This window comes from Podarcis vaucheri, assembly GCF_965113315.1.
Source record: "Podarcis vaucheri genome assembly, chromosome: 11".
NCBI lineage: Eukaryota > Metazoa > Chordata > Lepidosauria > Squamata > Lacertidae > Podarcis > Podarcis vaucheri.
Genome location: NC_138749.1, coordinates 40,175,057 through 40,201,782, shown reverse-complemented (window position 1 = coordinate 40,201,782; position 26,726 = coordinate 40,175,057). Strand labels below are relative to the sequence as shown.

Genomic DNA, 26,726 nt, shown 5'->3' with positions numbered 1-26,726 from the left:
CCATGGGGTCACGAAGAGTCGGACACGACTAAACGACTAAACAACAACAAAATTATTTGGATGCCCTTTTGTGAGGATAAAATGGGGAGGAGGGAGAACCAGGTATACCACCTTGAGCTCCTTGGAGGAAAGAAGGCGTGTAAATGTCATAATGGATATAAATAAGTTGAATGTATGTGGGTCTCGCCCCTGGGATCAGCTCCAGTCTCCTGCATATTTACTCTGCATGCTTTCAGTGGGCTTCTGTGGAATCTAAAAGTGATCAACCTGTTTAGGCATCTAGGCTAAATGCATTTTGGATCCTTGCAATGCAAACTATTATCTTTCTACTCTGCAGGAATTGGTTATGCCATGTCATTGATGGGTCCAGCTATCGGTTATGTATTAGGAGGACAGCTGCTTAACATTTATGTTGATTTCCATCGTCACCCGAGGCAAGGAGGTTTCTTCTTCTTCTTCTTTCCTTTTACTTCCATAGTGTTACCCTAGAACTCCATTACACCCCCCAACAACAATGTTACTAAACTTTACATTTTAGCCTTATGCCAAACAGATAAAAAATATACCCACTGGATGTGGAACTGGACTTGGGGGAACTTGCGTTAGGATGTCTGAACAGCCACAGAGTTAAGAGGCATTTTCTTTAGTTAACTTAGTGTTTATTTGCTTTTGATCAATGAAGTAGAAAAATAAAACTTAGTTAGTGAACCAGAACTGTAAAAGATAGCAATTTCCCCAGCTGGTGAGGCAGCAGTACCATTGTTTATATAATTGTTATTACGTTGGTTCATAAAGGGCTCAGTATGTGATGAATAAGCTGGAGGTGTATAATTTATCTTGCAGAATAGCCTGGCAGAATGTACTGGAAAGTGACTCAGCTAATCATGTCTGTATTAAAACTGTGTTTGCTAAATTACTATCTTTCTAGACATGACATCACTCCAGAAGATCCACGTTGGGTTGGAGCTTGGTGGGTAGCGTTTGTTGCATGCAGTTTCTCTACGTGCCTTTTGGTAGCACCATTTTCATATTTCCCAAAGCAATTGCCAGGTAAACACATTTTCTGAAGCAGGAGAGAAGTGCCATCCCGAGTGGTTAGGGCCTCGAATATCTAGTTGGAAGCTGTAAGGTTCTATATGAAAGGGGCTTGGAATATATACCCTGCCTTGGCCTAAACATGGCTTCAGTGTTCCTGATTTATGGTGACCTAGATTTTGTGAGGTGCTTGAGAATCATTGTGTTAGTTGTTTTAGCCCTCGTAGCAATCAATGGAGAGATCAGAGTTACATCTGTCCACTTGCACATGAGAAATTCCACGAGTGCAACGGGTTTTTCCTTCTGCCTTCCAATGCCTTGCCCCCTCAAATCTGCTCCAGAATATTCCCTTATCCTCCACAGTAGATGTGGCAGTCCTTTGTGGGCTGAAGGGGGAGAGGAGGACCAGGAAGTCCCATTGTGCTAGCTCATGCTATGTTGCTTTCCTCTAGGCTTATCTGACAAGTAATATTACAGAAGTACTGAAAGCAACACACACATATGAAAGCAGGGATTCCAACAGAATCATGAAGCCACCATTTTTCATTTTTTGATAGAGACAGATATAAATCTGAGACTTCTATGTCGTTTACCTGCACTGCTCTACTTTAATCATCCGTTGGGGATTTGGATTCATTCATATATTTGTATGCATGTGTAAAACAAACAAGAACTGCCACAATCTAGCATTTTTAGTTACTGGTAGCTAGAATGCCCAATATTTAGAAATCACTTGGATGTCTTATAAAATAATTTTAAAAACCCATAATTATGAGAAAAGCATAACTCTTCCTTGCACACTGGCTAAGAAGGTGTGGAAGCCAGGTGCAGATGAACTATAAAACTGTTTTAGGGATCAGAGTTTACCTTTAGAAAGGTAAAAAGGTATAAAGGAAGAAACTTTTCTCAAACACCTGGGCTATAATGATTTTGGCCAGGTGGACCCTAAGACGTTGTTTGCAGGAAAACCGTCATCTTACTCTAACTTATCTCAGAAAATGGCCACAAGCTTAGGTCTCTCAGACAAAATACCGAGTTCCCTCGTGAATCCCTGCAGTTGTGCTGACAGGGTAAGACTTTGAGGCCGAAGTCCAGGGCCCCACTTAGCAGAATGCGGCGGTAGTTCCCCAATGCAGCATGGGACTGGCTTTTCCTATTTTGATCCAAGGTTGCAATCCTTTACCCAGTTTCCTGGCTAGGCCACTGGGGAAGTTCCCTCTGACACATAAGGAGATTTTCTTTTTTCTTTTTTCAAGCATGGGTGGAATCCTCAAACTTGGGTGAAGTGATGCATCATCCATTTCTGATGCAGCGGCAAATTCAGGGTAGAAGGGCTTGGTGGAGGTCTCTGTCCAGAAGCCAAGCACGGGGCAGATGGGCCATAGAGCTTCCAGCAGTGACCTTAGGACAGCCACCTCCATAGATTGGCATCTTGGGGAGATCATAACCTTGGAACGACCCTGCAGTGGTTTCAGCCCTCCTGCAGGAGGCTGAAATGGATATACAGCCAATGCCTGAGCCAATGATTCACCTACACCTGTAATCAATAAAGTTGTGGCCATTTTCAACCCAATTAGTTTTCTGCCCAAGCCTGTTCTGCCACAGGTTATCTCGTTGCCGGCAGGCCGGGGGTGGGGATGGCTTTGTGACTTGGCCCGCAAGAGATTTTCTTCTTTTCTTCTTTTAAAAAGCAGAGCTGTCTTTTAAATGTCCTGGCTGTGCTTTTTAAATAGACAAACCAGACCGAATATAAGCCAATCCCTATCAGCCACAGTTGTCAGGAAGGAAGGCTTGTGTGAGTCAATTAGAGATGTTGAAAAAGAAATTAAATGTGCTGAGTTTTTCACACCAGAGATGGATAAGAGTGTCGGACTCCTTGTAACTATTTATACTTAACAGCACATGTTCAACAGCATGGGGGAGGAGGGAAACAGACTCCAGTTTACAAAGGAATCACATACACACATGTGCGCATCCAAGCAAATTGGCTGCCTCCAAATGGTCCCAGATATGGAGCTTTGTGAAGTTAATTTGTCAAACATTAAAAACAGCAGCTTATTTCCTTGTGATTTCTGTTCTCTAGTGCCAGGTACAGCTGTTAATCACACCTTTCTATTAATATATATATATATATATATATATATATATATATATATATATATATGCTTGATGAGCTTTCTCCTCCACCGCCTCAGGTACGCACAAAATACGAGCCGAAAAGATTTCTGAAGCACATCATTCTGGAGCTGAAGTTCAGTCTGAATATGGTGGGAGGAGTCTCAGAGACTTTCTGCTGACACTCTGGGTAATTATAAGCAAGGAATCTAGAACAGTTTCCTCAGATTCATGTCATTGCCTATCTGTGTGCTTGAAGTGCAAATAACACTTCCATAGACAACATGACCCTGTTCTCATGTTTCATTTCTGGTTGGGTGCGAGGTAAGATTGGCTGCCTGATCACGTTATTTAATTCATAACTTTTGGTAAATGGGACAAAGTAAAAAACAGAATTATAACCCCAAAGCAAAGGACAAATGATTTAACTAGGAATAATACAGTTTATCAACACATACATATTTTTTTAAAGCAACAACACCCACAAGTAAATCTGCTTGTCAATGCACAGTCACTGATTATTATCTCTCAGAATTGTTTTGTGTCCACCTCTTCCCCTAAGCCCAGGTTACACACAACATGAATGCAATTAACACGCACAGTTTGAAAAATGTAAATAGTAGCTTCAGGGGGATTGCAAGCTGAGAGTTTAACCATTCTCTCCCTGCCATGGTCTGAACAGAAATCCCTGCTTGGAAACTGCCATTTGCAACAGAAGGGAAGCCTGCGTTGAGGCCAGTGGCACCCCAGGCTTAGACCATCTCAAAGTGACATTATTTTTAATCCCTCCCCAAATAATGTAAGAAGGAGACCGAAGTGACTTTAAAAAATGAACACATTACAAAAGTGCTGCAAACCAGAATTAGACTTACCCATCCATTCCTAATAATAGTTTGGTGACAAAAATCCATATCAGTTCCAATATTTGCATTATCAAACTTGTTAATTACGAAAATATAAGAAAATGTCAGAAGTCACAAAATAATTCCTCCCCTTTTCCCCCTAGATGCTTCTGAGGAACCCAGTGCTGATGTGTCTTGTACTCGCTGCCTCAATGGAAGCCTGTGTTGCCACTGGCTTTGCAACTTTCTTGCCCAAATTTATAGAAAACCAGTTTGGATATACATCTAGCTATTCAGCCACCTTAGGGGGTAATGTATTTCTCTTATCTATTTTACAGAATATGCTCTTAACCTTTTTACTGCTTGAGTTTAATAACAAGAGCAGAGTAAAACTGGATTAGTAATACACAGTCTGCAGTTCTAAACAGGTTTACTGGGGAATATGGTCCACTGAACGCTGTGAGGCTTATTTCTGTGCAAATATGTTTTCCTAGTGCATGGCTAAGAACATGCCCTCCAAGTGTCCCTATTTTCTAGGAACGGTCCTGGAATTACAGAAGGCATCCCAGTTTCTGATTTGACCCCAAAAGGTCCTGCTTTTCCTGAATAGGATGTCCCTATTTTCATTGGAGAAATGTTGGAGAGGGATGTAAGAATTAGCTAGGAACTGAGCTGATGTCTCTTGCCCTGCACACTGATCCCTTTGAGAGGAATCAGGCAAACTAGCCCCAATGACTATTTATACCTCTATGTCAGAGACAGTATTTCTGAATGTTGATTGCTGGGAATCACTATTGGGAAGAATGCCTACAGGCTCACCTGGGCATGGACTTGGCCACCTGGAAAACAAGATGCTAGACTTTGACAGCCTTTGGCCTGGTCAGGGAAGAATGTTCTTATATTCTTGAGCAGTATGAAACTCCTGTTGGCTAGATCTTTATTTAATTGCTTCTGCATTAGCCCTGGGTATGTCAGACACTGGTCTTGACTAGGTGGTTATTTCAGATATTTCTAAACTGAGGGGAAAATGTCCTCCTCAGATTTGCTTCCCCACACAGAAACAGTGAATTGGAAAGGGGACATACCATCTTTTTGTGCTGGTGTAGGAAAGTTTTTCTGAACATTTTAGGCTGGTAACAAATTGGTAGTAGCAGCAGCTTTTAAGAAGTCATCTTTTTTTCCACTTTCCATGTGTGTGACCAGAATTCTATCCCCTGCCCCTAATGTGACGACACCTTTCCAGAATATGTTTGTGTGGCTCTTAGGATGAGGCTGTACCATAAAGAGGCTTTACTGGAGACACACTTTGAGTTGGCATGCTTTTTAAAAAGGGAGCCTACTTAGCGTAACATGTAGTCTGGGACTGAGAGAGCATGCTAGCCAGAAGAGAAAGTGCAGTTGAGATCAAAGATATATAACCTTTGGCTCTTTGTGTGTGGCATTAGATTCATGCATAACAGTGCAGTTAGGTTCACTGGCCCTGTGATGCGCAGCAAAAGTTGACTGGCAAGCCACATAGGTACAAAATCAAAATGATTTGAAGCATGTGGTAAGATGGATTTTGGAGTGGCAAGCTAGGGTGGTGCAGTGGTTAGAGTGCTGAACTAGGACCTAGGAGAGACACCAGGCTCAAATCCCCACTCAACTGTGAAACTCTTTTGGTGACCTTCTGCCTCTCGGTCGAACCTACCCCACAGGGTTGCTGTGACAATATGGGGAAGGGGGAAGAACATGCACACTACCTTGAGTTCCTTGAAGGAAATGGTGGGTTATAAATATTATAATAATAAATAAACTGATTTAACGGTTGTTTTAGATATTATTTAGCATTCAAGATATTCTTAAGCCCTTTTTGTGCGTTATAGTCATGTAAGTCTTTCATGGGTAGAAAGGGAAACGGGGCCTAGCCTTGCCTCAACATGATGCACTTCATAAGTCCTGCCTCCTTGATGTTGGTAGCTGTGCGCCATGTTGGGGTAGGATTAGCATTATAACCCACTTTTGCTTCTGTCTGTGAAAGTTTTATGTGCCTGTACCATTTCTATATGTTCACTGTTTTATATTTTCTGGAACTATTGATGACTGCTATTATTAACAATAAATGCTAATTAAATCTCTGTTGTCACCTTGTTTTCCCGCAGGACTTGTGTTGGTCCCAGGAGCAGCAATAGGTCAAATCATAAGTGGTATCTTAGTTTCCAGGCTCAAACTAAATTGCAAAAGCATACTCAAGTTCATCGTCCTTACTTGTTCAGTGGCACTTGGATTCAATATGGTCTTTTTAATTGCTATATGTGGGAATACGCCATTTGCGGGTGTCTCAGAAGATTATAATGGGTAAGTATTTGTTCAAAAGAATAACAATGAGATGGGCCTGACTGTGTGTATACTGCTATGAGTGTATACTGTGTGTATACTACTGATGACAACGCTCAGAGGATGACCTCCAAACCATCTTAAATATATTTGCAGAAGCTTACAAAAAGTTTGGCCTATCGCTCAACATCCAAAAACCAAAGTGCTGCACCAACAAGTACAAAATAACCCCTCTGCAGTGCCACAAATCCAACTCAATGGTGTAATGTTAGATAATGTCCATCACTTCTAATTGGGCAGTTATCTTTACACAAGGGTCAACATTTATGCCCAAATCCAGCATTGCCTGAGCTCTGCAAGTGTGGCTTTCTTCCGATTGAAGTGCAGAGTGTTTGAGAACCAGGACATTTGAAGGAAAACCAAAATGCCTGTTTACAAAGCTGTTGTACTACCAACCTTACTGTATGCTTGTGAAACATGGACCACTTATAAACACCTTCTCCAGCTCCTTGAGAGATTCGATCAATGGTGTCTCCGAAAAATTTTACACATCACTTGGGAAGACAGGTGAACTAATACCAGTGTACTGGAAGAAGCAAAGATCACCAGTGTTGAAGCAATGATTCGTCAACATCAACTTCGTTGGACTGGTCATGTTGTGTGGGTGCCTGATTATCATCTTCCAAAGCAACTACTCTATTCCGAACTTAAAAATGGAAAGCTTAATGCTGGTGGTCAACAAAAGAGGTTTAAAGACTGTCTCAAGGCAAATCTTAAAAAATGTAATATGAACATCAACAATTGGGAAACACTTGCCTGCAAGCGCTCCAATTGGAGAACAACCTTTACCAAAGGTGTCATGGGTTTTGAAGACACTTGAACTCAGGACGCAAGGGAGAAACATGCTAAGAGAAGGGCACGCTTGGCAAATCCACACTGTGATCAATTCCCTTCCGGAAACCTATGTCCCCACTGTGGAAGGACGTGTGGGATCCAGAATTGGCCTCCACAGTCACTTACGGATTCATTGTTAAAACCATGTTTATGGAAGACAATCTTACTCAGCTACGAATGATTGCCAAAGAAGAAGAAGACTGCTATGAGAGCAAAAATCCAATGCATCTAGTTCTTGAGGGTTAGGTGTTCTGAGCCTAATTATGCATGTATCACTTGATAGCTAATCGGGGCTGTCACAACACACAGTGGGATTCATGAGCAGTTCATTAGTCCTGTCACATTTGACGGAGCTTATCATCTATTAGTCAGTACATATTGGGGGCTTATCCAATATAGCAACCCAAAGGCAGCTTTCTGTTCATGTTCTCTAGATTGGAGCAATGGATTTTGATATGATTCTGGCTTCTAGACTGAAGATTGTGATAACTATTAACTATTGACAAATATCTCCTTTTGGGACAAGGAATAATAGAAAGTTGTGGTAGTCTTACTCCAAGTGTAGTCGGATGAAATGGACTTTCTGGACCCATTTCAGTCAACACCATGGTCTAGCGTTGAAACAGCCTTGGTTCTGATGGATGACTTTTGTTAGAAGAGAAGCGGAAGGAATGTGACCCTACTGATTTCTCGGTGGCTTTTGAAACTGTCAACCATGGTATCTTACTGGACCAGTGCTGTGCGCTGGGAACCCTCCTACCTGGAAGGTTGGTTCACTGCACTGTTTAGACACCTACTGAAAACCTCTCTCCCCAGGCACATGACTCAGTTAGCATTTGTTTCAATTATATTAATCATATTATCTTTGTTCTTAATGATGGTTTTATGTATATTTTTAACTGGTTTGTGTCTTTTAGCAATGTTTTATATATAATTTGACCTGTGCACCATTTGGAGATTTTTTTTTCTTTTTTTGAGCAAGCAGTTTATAAATTTCCTAGATAAAATGGTAAATAAATAAGTATCATGGAGGGACTTCATCTCCAAACTATGTGCCGTGTAATCCCACAAGGTCCCACCTTGTCCTCTATGCTCTAAATCTATTTGAAGTCCTCAGAGGGTTTGGATGGAAAGGTCCATCGTCTTGTTTGAAAAACATTCCAGGTTCATTCTCTGGTATATCTAATTTTAAAAGAACTTACACTTTCCCTTTATTTCAGATTTTAAAACTGCTTCCATGGTTTTTGTCGTATGATTTTAGGTTTAACTTTCAGGAACCGCTCTGATATTTTGTTTGAAACCAGGCATATAAATATTTTGATAAATATCATGTCTGCGTGCGGGATTCCTGACAGCACATGGCTGGCCACAGTGCACAAGGCAAGACTAGATTAGATTTTGGTCTGATCCTGTAGAGATCTTATGTTCTTACTCTTTAATTGTTCAGAATATGTTCTTAGGAGATACCAAAAGGTGTGTATGCCTAGCTCCTTTGACTTTTATCTCTCTGTTTCAGGACAGGCACATTATCAAACTTAACTGCGCCTTGCAACTCCCACTGTAGATGCTTGCGTTCAAACTATTTACCAGTCTGTGGCACAGATGGAGTCCAGTATTTTTCTGCATGTTATGCAGGATGTACCTCTGCTGTTACTATTCAAGACGGTTCAAAGGTATTGCTATTTTATATCGTGGGTTGACAATGCAGAATTTACCTTAGGTCTAAAGGGTGGCAAAATGAATTTGGCTGGCAGGCATGATCCTAATTTTCCCCATCCCCTGCAGGACAGACCTGTCAATCACCTGATGCCACCTGCCAATCAACTGACAAATCTGCCAGTCACCTGATAACACCTGACAGCTTCAAAGGGGCTTGCTCTGATAGGGAACTAAGAATGAGCCCCTTTGAAGGTGCACAGTCAGCTGATTGGCAATGAAGACGCATATTCAAAGGGACTTGTTGTAGCTGCTGATCAGCTGATAACACTGGTTAAAGTCTATTTGGAGGCATAGTCTGCATTCAGACCGCATTTGCAAGTGAAAAACTTCAGTGGGGCTCACTGTCACTGCAGATCAGCTGATTGGATGCTACACTGAGCCACTTTGAATGTGCACTGTCAACACCAGTCAGCTGACTAGTGCTGCTAAGCAAGCCCTGCTTCCCAAGGTACAATCAGGAGCATACTTTAAGCTTCCAGTTGTTCCACTGCAGCCACGCCTTTGCCTGCCCCACACCTCATGCTACATATGACATTTGTGTGGTACAGGTGAGTGTGGTTTGTCAAAAACAGTTTCTCAGGCCAAATTCGGCCCACTGGTCTGCCTCTGAGTTCTGGGTGCTAAAAGTGCTTACAGTGGTACCTCTAGTTACGAACTTAATTCGTTCCGGAGGTCCGTTCTTAACCTGAAACCGTTCTTAACTTGAGGTACCACTTTAGCTAATGGGCCTCCCACTGCTGCCGCCGCACGATTTCTGTTCTCATCCTGAGATAAAGTTCTTAACCCGAGGTACTACTTCCGGGTTAGCGGAGTCTGTAACCTGAAGTGTTTGTAACCCAAGGTGTTTGGAACCTGAGGTACTACTGTATTTAGCAAACGTGTCCTTTTCAAATGTATATTAATTCATTAATTTACTTAATTATTATTAGCATTTGTACAACACTTGTATGAATAGCATACAAGAGAAGTTATTTTCTCAAGACAAATTTATTAAAGCATGTTTTGGGGGTTGGTCTGGTAATCTGAACTCTTCACTTCAGATAGATCTTGATTCTTCCATGCTCATCACTACATAAAATATTTTCATATGATGGCATGACAGGATGGGATGGGATGTGGGGCTAGTCCGCTCATGCATGCCTCTCTATGCCTCATGTGTGTAACTATGGTGATAGTTTTCAACTAAAGCAGGGATCTGCTCCTCCACAGAGCAAGATAGTTCTCATTACATTGGTACCTCAGGTTACGAACTTAATTCGTTCCGGAAGTCCGTTCTTAACCCGAAGCGTTCTTAACCCAAGGCGCACATTCCCTACATAGGCCTCCCGTGGCCCCGGAAGCGAATTGCATCCATATTCCAGGGCAAAGTTCGCAACCCAGGACACCTACTTCCGGGTTTGTGGAATTCGTAACCTGAAGCATTTGTAAGCAGGACTGTTAGTAACCCGAAGTACCACTGTATTACTTGGACCATAAGGCAAGTTAGCTTAAGGAAGTTCGTAGAAGGAAAGTTTGCCACCCCCCTCATCTCCCCAACTGCCAGTTATGTCCCCACTCCCTAAAGAGTGAGAAGCCATCTTGAATAATGTTGGGCATGGGCGGGGGTGCTGGGGATCAGGGAACTTTCCTTCCTGTGAGCTTCCTTACATGGACATTCTTAGGTTCTAAGCCTGATTTCCTCCTCCACCAGCCCTATGTCCAGGGCAGTGCTCCAGGTGCATTGCAGAATTTGTGGATTGACTTCATGGTCCTCCCTTTCCTGTTGAAATGAAGGCAGTTCCATAGAAACATCTTCTCTGTTTCTGCTGTAATTGGTTAAGAACTTTGTTATTCAGTATTGCTAATATTGGAAATAATGATTACTTCATTTGTTGTGCTCATATTTGTATATATGCACTGTTTATAGGTCTTCACCAACTGTGACTGTGTTGTGAATCCCAAATCTACCATTGAGAATATCATCTATGGGGCTACCCCTGGGAAATGTGCATCAAACTGTTCATCCCTGGCTCTGTTCCTTGGCTTCTTCTTCTTCACTATTGTTTTTACGTTCATGGCAGTGACACCAACAACAGTGGCCATTCTAAGGTAGTTTTCATTTTGTTTCTGTCCTACTTACTGATCACTGCAAAATGCTATAAATTTCCTCTCTAAATTTTTAAAATAAAAAAATAAAAACCACTCATTCTTTTTACCCCCCTCTGACCTCCTTCTCTACCACAATTCAGAAAGGAACAGAGGGTTACATCCAACTAAGTTATACTCAGAGTAGACACACTGGAATCAACACAGCTAAGTTACATGTCCATTCATTTCAATGGGCAGTATTCAGCTAAATAAATGTGTCAACAGAATGACTTCTGCTCGTCCAATGGGACTTTCCCTGCTCTCCTCCTCATGTGTGTTTCCTATTCTCCACAAACCCATTCTGAAGCATTGGGGAAACCCCCCAGAACATTGGGGGGGGGGGGGTAAAATCCTGGTTGTGTAAGTGGAATTACTTCCACTTGCACAAAGTGCTACTCAGTGCTAATAAGTCTACTCTGAGCATGACTAACTTTGGATACAATCCAGAGATATTCTGGGTAGAGGTGAAGGATATTGACTATGTTGTAACTTTATTTAACTTCCTTTTAAATGATGTTAAGAGGGAGGAAGTGTCATACATTATGTGACTAATGTGTGTTTTAGTGGAGTGGTCATCTGTAAAATTGTTTATGAATATAACTAGCAGTATAGTTGATGTCTACAGATGATGAAGTACAGGTAACACAGAACTTATGTGGATTTAGATTTATGTGTGTGTGTGTGTGTGTATGGTAAAAGGGATGCGGGTGACACTGTGATCTAAACCACTGAGCCTCTTGGGCTTGCTGATCAGAAGGTTGGTGGTTCGAATCCCCACAACGGGGTGAGCTCCCGTTTCTCAGTCCCAGATCCTGCCAACCTAGCAGTTTGAAAGCACGCCAGTGCAAGTAGATAAATAGGTATCGCTGAGGCTGGAAGGTAAACAGTGTTTCTGTGTGCTCAGGTTTCTGTCACGGTTGGCCTGAAAGTAAGATAAGCGCCACAACCCCATAGTCGCCCAGAGGTCATTTACCTTTTACACACACACACACACACACACACACACACGGTAAAGGGGGGGGGGTGGAAATGGAGTGGGTGTCTGGGGGAAAAAAGCCATTAAACCTAATGGGTTCTGACTATATATGATTTTGGCTTTAGGTGTTATCTCTGGAACATAACCCCTATTTAAGTTGAAAGTTGCCTGTAAGTTCAATAACACAAGCAAGCTGAATATGGGTGGGGGGAATCTTATAGGGGAGAAATCTGATTCAGTTTGCATTTAAAGTCAAACTTACCAAACCCATACTTTCTGAAACAAGGTGTGAACTGAAATACAGCCATCTCCTGAAATACACAATTTTCTAAACTTTGCAATGCAGTTCTCTAGTCAACCTAGCCAAAAATACACATACAGTCGCACCTTGGTTTGTGAATGCCTTGGTAAGTTTTGGCTCCCAAATGCCACAAACCCAGAATTGAGGAAGCTCCTGCCACCAATCGGAAGCCGTGCCTTGATTTTCAAACTTTTTCAGAAGTTGAATGGACTCCCAGGACAGATTATGTCCAAGAACCAAGGTACGGCTGTATTAGGGTGAAGGGCGTATATAAATGCATATATTAGTGGACATAGCATGTGAAATGCATTAACTCAGGAAAATTGCTTGCAAACATGCATATATTTTTAAAACTGCATATTACATATTAAAAGAAACTTGCACTAAAAGGCTGACACATTTTCGTAAGGTATTTCCAGTGCAAATTGCTGTTAAATCTAAGACAGGAAAAATTAGAAACTAAGATAACAGAAAGTTGACTGATTTGTCCATCTGTGCTTGAATATTACTATTCCTAATAATAATAATATAATAATAATAATAAAATATATAGTAACCTGCATGTAAAATGTTTTTTACATGGTTTTTCCCCAGGTTTGAAGGGTCCTTGGCAAATAGGTGGGCCCTTGCCTAAACTAGGACTCCCCCACAGTTGATTTATTCATCCGTGGGCAGCAACAGGATTCAAGTTTGAAGTCATTTGGTCTCCACTGGAAGCTAACATTTTAATTTCCTGCACTATAGCCCAGCACTGGGAAAAGGACATTTATTTAACAGGGACCCAAGTTAGGCACCAGTGGTAGGCACTGTGGGTTTTCCAGAGCCCTGGCAGCTGTCCGATGATTCTGGGTGCTGATATCAGGCCGGACACTAATCAGTATTGGTTGGAGCTTATGGTGGCAATTTTTTTGCCTATTCCAGAATTCACACCAGCAGCCTGGATAGCCAAAACAGTTAAGATATTTTGTAGGCAATGTATTGCATAACAACATCTTCTTTGTGGATAACAGTATCCCTTGCTGTATGTGTGTTTTGGAACTCTCATACGATGCAAAAACTGTTCTTTGACGTTGTAGAATCACATAATAATTTTGCCTTTCCTTTCCTTAAAAACCAGCATGGAACAATTTACAGATATATTGTTGAATTTGATTTTCTTGTTTTTCTTGTTTTTTATTGTGTCTCTTGTTTATTCTTAAAGACTGCATTTTTCTTAAGTAGGCATTGTATCTACAAAATTACAGAATGAAAACAAAAACTGTTTTCATACTTCTAAATGAGAAGTAACAAATGGAAGCATGATTTGAAAATATAGATGAACAGAAGAAGCAGTAGATTTGAAAGTTACATTGCTGCCATTTCCTTAAACTTCAAATCTTAATGTATTTTAAAATTGGATGAGGTTTTCATACCAATTTTGGTGCTCTCCCTCACTGCTGTTTTAACATTTGTATTTTTAAAGATAACTATGCATGTTTTATACTGTCAACCATCCTCATAATTTCTGCTGAAGGATGGTATAAATCTCTATTAAACAATAAATCAAACTTTGGTTTACAGGTGTGTACCAGAAAGGCACCGATCATTTGCTATGGGGGTTCACATGCTCTTTCTACGAATTTTGGGTATGTTTTCTAAAACCTCTATACTTAAGTAGGAACTAGGAACAATGTTCACAGTTCTAAGGATCACAGGTGCCCCGAGGCTCCATAGTTATCTATGGAAAAGGAAGGATCAGGATGTTACCTGTACAAATGCAGGTAACAGGTGACTCGAACATGGCTGATGCACACTATCATTAACTTTATTCAGGCTGAATTTTAAAACATATCTTTCTTAAGTTGATATTTACTCTGGAGGAGATACCACTGATAATTTATTGCTGCTGATTTGTGTTTATTTTTTATTTAAAATACACATGAAAGGCTCATTTCATTGAATATTTTTAGATTTCATTAAATTCTATGTTGCTAGCCACCGTCTCTTTTGAGCAAAACTTAGTAATAAATAACTTGTAAATGAATAGGCTTCTGGAATATTGTTGATTTCTAAATAAGCAATATTCTTCTACATCCCATAACACGTCTATATAAACTGCCACATATAGTGCTCCAAGCAGTACAATCTTGCCATATTTTCCTGATTCCTTATAATAACTCATGGAGTTTTGCTCTGAAGCACACTTTGTTACTCTGTTGTAGCTCTGGAGCAGGGTTGGAGACATGGAACAGACTAGTGGGACAGATCCTTATCTCCCATATAGACATTGGAAGGCCTGGATAAAACCTGGAAAAGTTGGGGAAAAACCCAGGTTTTTTCCACCCCCCCCCCCGTTTTTCCCATACTCCCCTGCCCATTTTATTTCCAAAGCCTTTTTTTCTGGAAAAAATGAAAAAAAACGTTTGATATAGTTTGAATATTCCACACACTCCCCCCCCCATTTTTTTTCTGGGGGGAAACAGCTTTGCAAAACAACAACAACAACAACCCGGGGGGGAAAAGTGCCCCCCATTTTTTCTGGGTTTTTCCAGGGCTTTCCATCTGTACTACTGCTTATCAGCCAAATCTGACCGGTTGATTGGGTCCCCCAGAGGGTCTCCCGTCACTGAAAATTGGTGTGTGTGGGGATTTGCCCTCTCTTGCTTCAACAGTTCCAAATTTGTCTGATAGTTCTGTGTTAAGAACTTTGCCAGGCTCTACGTTTCATTTCCATTTTGATGATTTATCAAGTGAAAACTTATTAGAGATTGAGGAAAAGCATCAATATGGTGACACTGGCTAGTCTGTGCATTCAGAGGGCATGATCTGGAGGCATGAATGCACAGATAAATGTTCTTGTTTGAGAGAGCACATTGCAGAGGTAACTGAGAACAGGAGGATCTGGATCATAATCTGAATCTTAAAATATGAAAAAAAATTGACAGTCAATTGATAGCATAGGGTTTATTTAAAACATTGCTATTGCCATTAGTAATAGTTTTAGACATATAAACTACGTCTTTAAGTTTTGCAATCATGCATTTTGATAAAGGCAAAAATATATTTATATTATTCTGGAATGCTTGAAGAGCCTTCTTTATTGGTTATAGAAGTCCACTATTTGTACAACACCTCTCTTTTACAGCATGGTTTTGGCATCTGAGTTTGCATTTTCAGTTATTGTTTTTCACCATTCCATTTTCTACAGGCAGCATACCTGGACCAATCCTCTTTGGTGTTTCAATAGACAGTACCTGTACACTTTGGGATATAGATAAGTGTGGACGTAAAGGATCATGTTGGACCTATAACAACCACAGAATGGCCTATATGCTAGTGGGCATAAGTAAGTATCTCTCCAAAGCTTTGTGCTCCAAATAGTCCGAGTCTGAACAATTCCAGTGAGGATATAGGATGGGGGAGGCACCTTGTAGTTAGAATTAACTGTTTTGTTTCTCATTTGTCTGGTATGCTAAGCAAACTGAATACAGTGGTACCTCTGGTTACGTACTTAATTCGTTCTGGAGGTCCGTTCTTAACCTGAAACTGTTCTTAACCTGAAGCACCACTTTAGCTAATGGGGCCTCCTGCTGCTGCCGCGCCGCCAGAGCACGATTTTTGTTCTCATCCTGAAGCTCTGAAGTTCTTAACCCGAGGTAATATTTCTGGGTTAGCGGAGTCTGTAACCTGAAGTGTATGTAACCTGAAGCGTATGTAACCTGTGGTACCACTGTACAGTGGTGCCTCTGGTTACGTACTTAATTCATTCTGGAGGTCTGTTCTTAACCTGAAACTGTTCTTAACCTGAGGTACCACTTTAGCTAATGGGGCCTCCCGCTGCCGCCGCGCGATTTCTGTTCTCATCCTGAAGCAAAGTTCTTAAGCCGAGGTACTATTTCCGGCTTAGCGGAGTCTGTAACCTGAAGCGTATGTAACCCGAGGTACCACTGTACATGGTCTGAGGATCAGCAGTTTCTTATTTTTATTGCTCGCGAGGGGCAACCTAACGTGCCCTGATGCTTGCTGGAAGTTATTGTGACAGACATGGACAGATGTGAGTTTCCTACAAATGCAGTGATGAGACCATAAATGGCTGACAGCAGACGTGAAAGAGGAAACTGGAAGTTATCCCTTGTCAGGACAGACTCACCTCGTCAGGTGGAGCTGCAGCAATAGCCTCCCAGCAGAGGTGTCACTGCTGCTTACCAAGATGGGGGGTGGGAGGCTACCCAATGGTGAGACTCGCACTTTGTGGGCACACTGTTGGAATCTGTCAGCTGCCCTGGTTGGTATGGTCACACAGCCTCAGCCTTGCACACTGGGGGAGGAAGGTAGGTGCAGGGTGGGGGGAGCTCCGGGTGTCATTCCTAAGCAGGGTTGACATTCGGTGCTCCGCCCACCTGCGACTCGGACTCACACGCCTACCAAGAGCCTTTGGAGGAAGGGGCGGGGGGACCTGCTGCGCTGCTTTGCTGGTTCCTTACTCTCCCCTTCCAGCTCGCCTGCCTCTTTCCCACCTTCTCCTCCAGCCAGGAGTCACGGGCAGGTGGTGCGCTGTTGTGGGTGGTGCGCAGTTGCCCCATGCTCCCGGCTGGAGGAGACAGGCAGGCAGGGGAGAGGATGGGAAGGAGGCAGGCAAGCAGGAAGGAGAGAGGAAGGAAGCGGGATTGGTGGGTGCGCGTCTGGCTATCCCACGCCTTGGAGGGCACCCTCTATGCCCCTCAGGAATGCGCCCCTGTGCCCCTCAGGAATGTGCCCGCCCTGGGCAGCGCCGGCATATGCTGTGCCACTGGCCTTGCAGTCTTCCACATGGCAGTCTGGCAGGACTCCCTCTACACAGAGCGCTATTTCTGCCTCTTTCTTGAGAGCCAGTGTGGTGTAGTGGTTAAGAGCGGTAGACTCCTAATCTGGTGAACCGGGTTCGTGTCTCCGCTCCTCCACATGCAGCTGCTGGGTGACCTTGGCCAGTCACACTTCTTTGAAGTCTCTCAGCCTCACTCACCTCACAGGGTGTTTGTTGTGGGGGATGAAGGGAAAGGAGAATGTTAGCCGCTTTGAGACTCCTTTGGGTTATGATTAAGCGCGATATCAAATCCAAACTCTTCTTCTTTCTATAGCTCCCTCAGCTGGCCCAATGCCAATTGTAGACTGCATCTTAATTGGCTGCCTTTTAACTTATCAATAAATCAATCAATGTGTGGAATATCAAAGCTTCAATATAGGTTTTGTTGTTGAGATCTCCAAAGAGGTGTGAAATAAATCTACAACACGATAAACCGAAAGCTATCACTAATTGCTAAATTAGCAAAAGGGAAATTGTTAGAATGCTGCAAATCTTCCTTCTTTCCCTTTCGCAGGCGTCATTGCCAAAGTCATCTCCATCATTTTTACTGTTACAGCAGTTTTCATATATAACCCTCCACCAGAGCAACTGGAGTCTTCAGAGAAGAAAGAAGAAGCAGTGACTTCTGTACAACTTTAACACAGCAAACCCCTAAATTTTAAACGCAAAAAACGCAAAAACTAAGACTGAAGCGATGGCTTTCTAAGAATGTGTCATAGCAGCTGGCTCTGCTAAATATGAATCATGCCAGCACCAGAGCACATCTTGAGCAACTGTTTCAAGTTTTTTTTAAAAAAATAAAAAATAAAATAAACACAGCCTGTCAGGTTTATTTCAGTCACCTCAAACAATGTTTCATTCAGGAAAAATACCATGAGGTTGTATCCAGACTTTCCAGAAATGCAACTCCATTAAGATTATTCTTCCACTAGGTGAGAAGATGGGGAGAAGAGGAAATATGCACTGATTTCCCACTTCCTTCCTCAACGTCCTCTGGCAACCTCCCAAATATGTACCAGCCTGGGAGGAAGAGGGGTTGGGGGTTGCAGAGGAAACCGACAAAAATTGCCTCCAGAAATAAACCCCAGTGGGAGGTACCACTGGATGTGAATCTCTTCTGCAAACAGAAAAGGCAAATCTGGATCCAACCTCCTAGAATGTTGCAGAATATAAAATAGCACTTTGTTTTAATCTTATGTCGAAGAGATCAATCATTCGGAGGCACATTTAAATTTTATGCTGTTTCTTTCCAGTCATCAGCAGCTATGTGCAATTGGCTTTAGGAGCTTGTGTGCCACTAGCAGATTTATGACACTGCTGAACCCCACAGAAGCACTTTCTGTATGAAATAGCAGATACATGTAACTACTGCTGTTTTGCAAATAATGACAGCCACATGCATAGACCCCACTTATTCATGCAGTTGGTATCTCCACAAGCCCAGCACTTGCCCCTATACTCCTGAGCATCTGACCTGACCTGTCAGTGAACTGTGATGCACTACAGAGAATTAGCCACCTAAGAGCTAATTTTACTTGTTTAAAGCTCTTGTAATGTTTTCCACATACCAGGCTCACTGTGCAACAATACTGTTGGCTAGTTGACCATAGATGCAAAGTGCTTTAAATTTATTTGCACCTCTGTCTCTCAAAGGATAAATGTGGATTGTTTACATAGCTTGCCAGGTTGACAAAACTGAGTGCCTGTTTTGTAGGCTTTCTTTGACTTGTAGGCTTTGACTTGACAGAAACGGTACAATTACACAATGTGAAAATCTTTCTAGCGATTTCCTTGAATTCTTTTGTTGAGCCACACAAAGAAAAAAATGCTCTGGCAAATGCCTCTGTTGTTCATATATATATGAAATTATATATATGCTTTTATATATATGAAAGCATATATAATGTTATATAACAGAGGCATTTGCCAGAGCATTTTGTCTTTGTGTGGCTCAAGAAAATTGCTAGAAAGATTTTCACATGCAGGACCCAGTACCATTGTTTAAGTGTGTGTGTGTGTGTGTGTGTGTGTGTAACCATAGGAATACTAACTTAAAAAAACTCAATTCAAGAAGGTTATTTTAAGCTCTTTATGTTCAAGAAAAATGGTTGCTGTCATGTCTCCAAACCCATTTGATGTAACTACCTGAACCTTTGGCCTATGCCTGTTTATAAACAGACTAATTTTAGTCAGGAGAATCATATATATTTTATCTACTATTTAAACCTGAAAACTAGTTAAACCAATAACCTTACACATTTTTATGTACCTTACAGTGCCATTAGGTGTATGTCACCATTCGTATATGAATAGTGGCAATTGCAGATGAATTATTATTTTTTGTATGTCTGAACACTCAGATACAGAACTTTCACTGAAGTGTATCTGAGAAGTGCAGAAATAATATGTCTACATTTCGACATTCATAAAATTAATTTGTGATTCTTGTCATTCCAACATCAAGTTAAACATTCTCATGCGTTCTCAATATTAGTGCCATAAAATGGAGTGCGTTGAATCTTAAACGTCTTCATAAACGCTAGGATATGTGAGGATGTTATCATTTCCCACCTTATTTTCTATCACATGTTTTTCCATTAATTCCAAAGCAATGGTGTGGAGGGGTAAATTAGGATGCATTTACAGCATCTTATGCCCCCAGCAGTCATAAAAATACTGCCCTTTGAATGTAGGTGCAGCTTCAGTGATTCACAACATGACTTTTCTGTTTTTATAAGGGTATCATAAAAGTGGTCCTTGGGATCATTGGCAGTAAAAGGGTGCTGTAATAGATCACCAAAAAAAGAAGCCTGCACAAGTTAGAATCTCTGCAGCACAAGCAAGTAATATACTTTACTCTTCCTGCTTTTCAAGCTTTTTCAGTTCTACATTTTAAAAAAAGTTTTGTCTCAGTATTTTGATTCACAAGCAATGTGAATCATAATCTCTTCTTGCAGTGATCTGGACAAAGTTATCAACCGTACTGTCTTTTTTATATAATGCAAATACATCCATAGGGTTAGAAAACACCTTTGGTTTTATACGTATGTTGTATTATTATGTTAAAGGGCTGATCATTTTAGAAGCATTAAAATGCATTTCGAAAGAAATAGTTGGGGGGAACCAATTAACTTTCTGCCATTTTAAGCCAGCCTTATTATGACTGCCAGAACTTTTCTTAAACCAAATGCCTTAAAGAGTTCAGCCACAATCCAAAATGTGGGTGATCAAGGCAATCAAAAGATTTTCTTTTCTTTTCCTGCATAGAAATCTGGTTCTGTCAGATTGCTTTTTGCAGCTCCCCCTTGTGAATTGTGGGGAGTACTTTATTGCATTTAGACAAAATGAAGTTGCTTGCACAGAGCTACTTACATAACATTGGCAAACACATTTCTCTAAATTTTGGCGAGTGGGCTATGGTCCTGGACCCATTTATGTGTAATTTTCCTGCAGAAATCACTGTGCTCTCTTTCAGATAGCTTTCTATACATACTACTATTTGGGTGCAGGATTGTATATAAATCCTCTTTCAATTACAGTGCGAAGACCTTATCAAGATTTGTTTTTGGTGTTTTTTAGTGTCAAATAGTATTTTCCAATGGAAACCATCTAACAGAGTTAGGTATGCTCAGGCTCTGTGAACATTATGATTTTGCTGTTTGCAAGCTAACAGAATGCTCTTTTATATTGCCACTGAGTGCCAGATAATTGCACTATTTTGTTGTATCAATAAATGTATTTGTGTGTACATATATGCATATCACACAACTCTATGCAAAGATCCTGAACAGACTGTACTTCTGTTGTGCTGAACAGTTTCACATAATATTTTGAATGAAAGAGTATTTATTTTAGAGCATCACACCAAGAGGTAAATGCCTTACAATTTTTATTTTGTTCAAACAGATTATTTTTAAATATTTGACTTGAAATAAAGTTTTATTTCAAATGTATTAATGTTGTGGATTCTTCTTTCTTTCTGAATGATTTAATAATGTTGTTGCATTTGCTTATTAGCTTAAAAGTTTTAAACCAAATGTTGCATTCCAAATATAAGGCAAGACTTATGCAAAACCTGTTATCAGGAAGAATTTAAAGCTGCTGTCAGGGCTATTTCCCAGCTTCTAGGTTCACTTACCTGTTTTGAGTCATGTTGCTGGAACAACCACACTAGTGCCACTTCCACAGTTTTATGAGTGCATATAACATCTTTTTGCTTACATCTATGAAAAGCATGCGTTGTGAGAAGAAGTGGCTCATATTGGGCCATGAGAAAAGAGGACCAAACTTTTTAGCGTTATTCCGCCAACAGATGGTGCTGTTGTTTCTCGCAACACCACCTCTCTCGGAAGCTGAATAAGGTTTTTAGGCTGTGCTTAGTTTTTAAAAGATCAGAGTAAAGAAGCTGCAACAGATTCAATCCTTTATTACACGAAATGCAACCACCATTTAAAAGGGTGGAGTGGTTATTATTATTATTATTATTATTATTATTGACTTCTAATGGGGGTAATGACAAGTCAATCTTGGAGGGTGGACTGGAGACATTGACTCTTCCTGTACATGCAATAGGGAAGAGATAATACGCATTGTCTTTGAAATATTTACCGGTATATACTGTAATATTTACTGAAAATTTGACAGCACATAATACAAGGAAAACAATCAAACCTAAGATATTTTGACTTCACAGTTAAAGTAAACTAAACTATGGAACTATGAGTATTGACAATTCATGTAGTAACTCATATTGGACAGAAAATGATTTCTCTCTCTATATAAAAGCACATAGAATATTTCTGTTTGAAAAAACTAATGGTTTTACCTTTCTCTTCCAGCAGGCACAATCAAATAAGGTTGGATTTGTAGGTTTATGCTGTAGTTAGATCACTGCATTTTCTTAACTCGGTTTTTTAGTCTCACTTTTTTTGTTAAGGTGTCTTTCTAATAATGACTTCCCTCCTAAACAGAAAGAACAGCAGAGAAGTAACAATGCCTTACGATTAGGGTGTCCAAAGGTTTATACATAATGGTATTGGTCACCCTTGTTTCTTATTATTTTTGTGCATGATAAAATTAAACACCCATATTTTGACCTGTTTCCTTTGTCCTCTAGACACCTTCATAACTTGGGTCAACCGTTCCCTAAGGACAATTTGCCACACCTGTCTGTGCCACCTAGCTGCACAGACTTCCCCTAATGTTTTCCATGTCAGAGCTATTGCTACTTCTGCTGCCACTGAAAAGTGGCTGATCAATCCTCTGCTCTATGGACCTTCATTGCCCACATCAAACAAAGTCCATAATGCTACATCAAACAGTACCATAACTATGGTTTGCTTTGTAATGGCTTCCACCATTAACAAGATCACAGTCTAAAAAGTTTCCATCTTTGGAGGACACCACATACGGTGATAAGAACACATATTGGGACAGCTCCTCTAACAGATTGTTATGGATTCACTGGAAATGAGTGGCAATCTTCTTGGGGTTAAACCCCACTTGTGTATGTGTTTGGCCCCCTAATTTGAGTTAAAGTAGTCCGCAGGGCTGCCTTTAGCAGATGTGGCGCTGGGGTGCAAATATCCGCCCAGTGCCCCCAAATGACCATGGATAGTGGGGGGGGGGGAAGCTGCGTACTGCCAGCCTTGGGGTGTGTGTGTGCACAACTCTCCCCCCATGCCGCTGCAGGAGAGCAATCCCCACGGAGGGTTGGGAAGGAAGCTGCATGCCTTCCAGCCATATCGTTGGTGTGGCACAGCTTCCATCCTAAACTTCTGCAGGGATTGCTCTCCTCCTGCAGAGGCTTGGGAGGCAAGCTGCACACCCGCCAGCCATATGGTTGATAGGGTACAGCTGGCAGGTGTGCAGGGAAAGGGGAGGCCGTCAGCAAAGCCACGCAGCTCCCCCACTCACTCAGGTGCCCCTGAGAGGGTGGTGCCCTGGTGCAACGCACCACTAAGCCCGATGTGAAAGATGGTAGTCCGCATTGTACAAGTTGGTATGAGTATGAACACTCCTCTGCAGTATCTTCTGTGTATGATTTGTTTCTCATTATACCTTCAGTGACCATGACTTTACATTTTGTATGCTATTCCTCTTGAGATTGTAGTATGCTTTGTCAAAAGCAATGTCCTTTTCTGTAAAGTAAAAAAGTAAAAAAAGCCCACACGAATTCCATTTATAGAACATATTTTATTTCAAGGGCCTTTAATTTCATAAAGACATCCACACATATCAACATATCACAAATCAACTCTAGGTGGTCATCTTGAATGGAGGAGTTGGTGGATGGGATTTCCATCCCTGTGGATGCTTTTTTCAGCTCAGAAACTACAGAAGGTAAAGAAAGAATAGGGCTGATTCTATCAGGAGGCAAGGAAGAAGCCAACTAGGTGGCAGGCAATGGAAGTTGTAAATATGGATGACAGATGGTCGAAGAGTAGATGTGAGACATTGGTGAGTAAGACTATACTCTGTCAGGAGATGAAATATGGAGCTTAGCATTGGATGGACCTTTGCGAGCAGGAGAAGAAGGCCCCATGGGACTTGAAAAGGAATGGCTGCACATGGTTTGCATTCTAGGCTGAAATCCTGGAGGGCCACTGCCAGTTAGCATAGTGATATTGAGCTAAATGGACCAGTGGTCTCACTTGGTTTCAGATAGGACCAGGTACAATAATGGAAGACTGGACGATGTCTGCTCCCATATACACATCCAAACAATTCTGAACCTGTTCTGTGCTACTGAACCCACTGATTCTCCGCACTTAAATACACTAACTAGCCTAGATTAAAATCTCCACTTCGCCTACAGGCAGGGGTGCCAACTTGAATAAAATATTGGGGATGGGACATAATCGATCATAAGACATGGCACACACAAACCATTTGAATGACAATTCCCATCAACTTTTGGGGGGGGTCTAGCCCCCTGAAATATTTTATTGGGGGCGCTGAAGGGACCTTGATCCCTAGGAGTTGGCTCCCATGCCTACAGGCATACAACAAACACAAGAAAAGAAAACATAGACTTAAGTCTGAACAGGAACTGACAAAAAGATCAGGCCACATAATCCCATTACTCTATCCAGAGTCTCTTTTTGTTTCTAACCAAGGAGGATTTAAAAAAAAAATATTCAGCAAGCTAGAGCAGCCCGCAGTGCAGATGACAGGGGCTCAGGAACTCCGAGCTAATTACCTACAGTAAGTGAATTGGAGCTGTTCAAGTGAGATATTGGCGAATAAGCATATTAAAGCAGCCATAAGAGGAGACGTGAAATGAGACAAAAGAAATGAGGGATGAAACTGTAATGCTTGGAAGGAAAGGCTTCAAGAAGATTAAGAAAAGGACATTACTATTGTGTTTCGGTCTAGTCAAAGTGGGTGACCTTCATCTGAAATGTTTTGTAAGTCAGTTCTTTATGCTCTAAGAGCATGGGCACATATCAAAGTTGGTTGCACACAGATTCAACTCCATTCCTGGGGAAGTGTTTAAAAGTTGGGGAGGAATTGCAGCAGAAATCAACCACCTCAGCAGATCACAACCTTTAAGAGACATCCCCGAAGAAACGGAACTAATATTCAGATGAGTTCACATTGTAAGCTTGTGTTATGTGAATTTATGTTAATATCATGTATTTTGCCTAATTATTGCTCATGTCTCATTTTCCTGCCATGCCCCTAATTTGTTAGTGATATTTCCTTGCTATCAATCTGAGACACTGCTTATAGACAACCACAGTCCTCCAAATTGTTCTTCGTCACTCTTAATTTTCTCCCACCTTCCAGGCTTTACTGGATCCCAACTGAATGCCTGCTCCATTCAACTTACACAAAAATTAGCCAATTATGTTCTTAGAGTTGTGTATATTCTCTCAGCATCGCTCTCCATTTCGATGCATGCAACATCACTGTGATTCTACGGGTGTTGTGTAGACACGGTAGGTTGTATTCAATGTAGTGTGAATTCAAGGTCTTGTTAGTGCAAGGATTACTGCAAATGCAATGGGACTTTCCATCCTGTCCTTCTTTCACACACACCTAAATCTGTTCCAGGGGTTCCAGGGGATGTGGTCCTGCTTAAAGTCCTAGAGATCCATGAGGAATTGAGTAAAGATTGGACCAGTGGCTAACCAGATGCCTGTGGGAAGCCCAAACACAGGGCCTGAGTGCATCAGTACTCTGCCCACCTGCGATTCCAAGCAAACTGGAAGAAGGACATATCTATTGTGGCTATTAGCCATTGGTAGCCTTGTCTTCTATGAATTTGTATTATCTTCTTTAAAAGCCACCCAAGTTGGTGGCTTTCAGAAAGTCCTCATGGGATGACATTTTGCCAAGGGCTGCCCCAAACTAGGAGCTGGCCCTCGGTTGGGCTGCTCTACGTTCCTTCCTGTAGTCCTCAGTCCCGAAATACAAGAAGCCAAGATCCTCTGACACCAAGCATGCAGTTTCCTTTACCATATCTCCAGGATTCCATTTCATAATTCTGCCTGATCGTATTTTGTATTCTGTACTTAGGAGTTTTCTCCATGTATAGCATGAGGAGTGCTGAGCTAAACTTGCCATCACTTCTGCTGATAATGCACAATGATCGCGTAGCTCATGAGATTGTATTGTTCGACTGACCTTTTGGGACAATTGATCAAAACATTTGCTTCAGATATATTCCAGAGGAAGCAAAAGGAGAGCCACAGAACAGGTATTGAAAAAGAAATGAGATGTTCCTTTGATAGAAGAACCTTCATCTTGCATCCCTGAGGAAGGTTGTCATCAGCTGAAAAGTGCTGGGAATTTTATGGTTTCACAAGGGCTGTTATTATTTGATAAAGATTTGCTTTTCAGTATCATTTAGCAGCTTTGCCTGTTCTTTGGATTGCATTTGTTTATTTGTTTGGTGCTTTCCCCACTTTTTCCTTCAGCATTGATTTCAGAGCACAATGAGCTTTGCTTTTTTCTAGCTTGCCTCCACCCCACCGATTTTGGCAGGAAACAGGAAAAGGAAACTAATTTCTAAAAGCAGACACACCACAGTGTGTTTTGGAGAGGTTTGAACCTTGCCAAGACCCGTGGACCTAATAGAGATGCCAATCTCTCTACCCCCAGGTCATAAAAGCAAACACTGAGCGAATGCTGTTAGTGTGATACACTCTTCCTTAGCTGATCTGCAGAGATGAGAAGCAGCGGGCTGTGTGTCTGTGTGGTACAACCCTTCTTCTTGAAGTTTGGGCGGCAACACCCACTTCAGGCGACACCTATTTCTGCATGTGGCCCCCAGAGGGTTGGTGAATAGTGAAAGTGGCCCTTAGGCCCCAAAATGTTACCCACCCCACTTGTACAGGAATTCCAGGGAATTTTGAGTTTGTAAACATCTTTGTATTTTTGATGGGCAGAGAAGTGTGGATTATTCATCCTATGTGGAATATATTATTATGTTAATTTATTATTGCCAGTGTGCTGGTTGATTTCAGGATACATACCCAATACCTACCACAAAACCTGCCCAACATCTGTAATCAATCCCATACTGGATAATCCCATACTGCTGTCATGGCAGGATCTCCAAGGATGTGCTGC

At 41.5% G+C, this 26,726-nt stretch overlaps 1 protein-coding gene across 2 annotated transcripts in view; it reads left to right on the top strand.

Annotated features, from left to right (window-relative positions):
* SLCO4C1 (solute carrier organic anion transporter family member 4C1) overlaps positions 1-21,100 on the top strand; it is a 38,236-nt gene extending 17,136 nt beyond the window's left edge. For both annotated transcript variants that reach the window (XM_082191761.1, XM_082191760.1), the window contains exons 4-13: positions 338-434; positions 929-1,050; positions 3,231-3,340; positions 4,157-4,301; positions 6,134-6,329; positions 8,719-8,875; positions 10,828-11,009; positions 13,886-13,950; positions 15,513-15,650; positions 17,662-21,100. In XM_082191761.1, coding sequence (XP_082047887.1) covers positions 338-434; positions 929-1,050; positions 3,231-3,340; positions 4,157-4,301; positions 6,134-6,329; positions 8,719-8,875; positions 10,828-11,009; positions 13,886-13,950; positions 15,513-15,650; positions 17,662-17,786 — 1,337 coding nt within the window. In that variant the 3' untranslated portion in view covers positions 17,787-21,100. The remainder of the gene's footprint in view (positions 1-337; positions 435-928; positions 1,051-3,230; positions 3,341-4,156; positions 4,302-6,133; positions 6,330-8,718; positions 8,876-10,827; positions 11,010-13,885; positions 13,951-15,512; positions 15,651-17,661) is intronic.
* Positions 21,101-26,726: the final 5,626 nt, after the last annotated feature.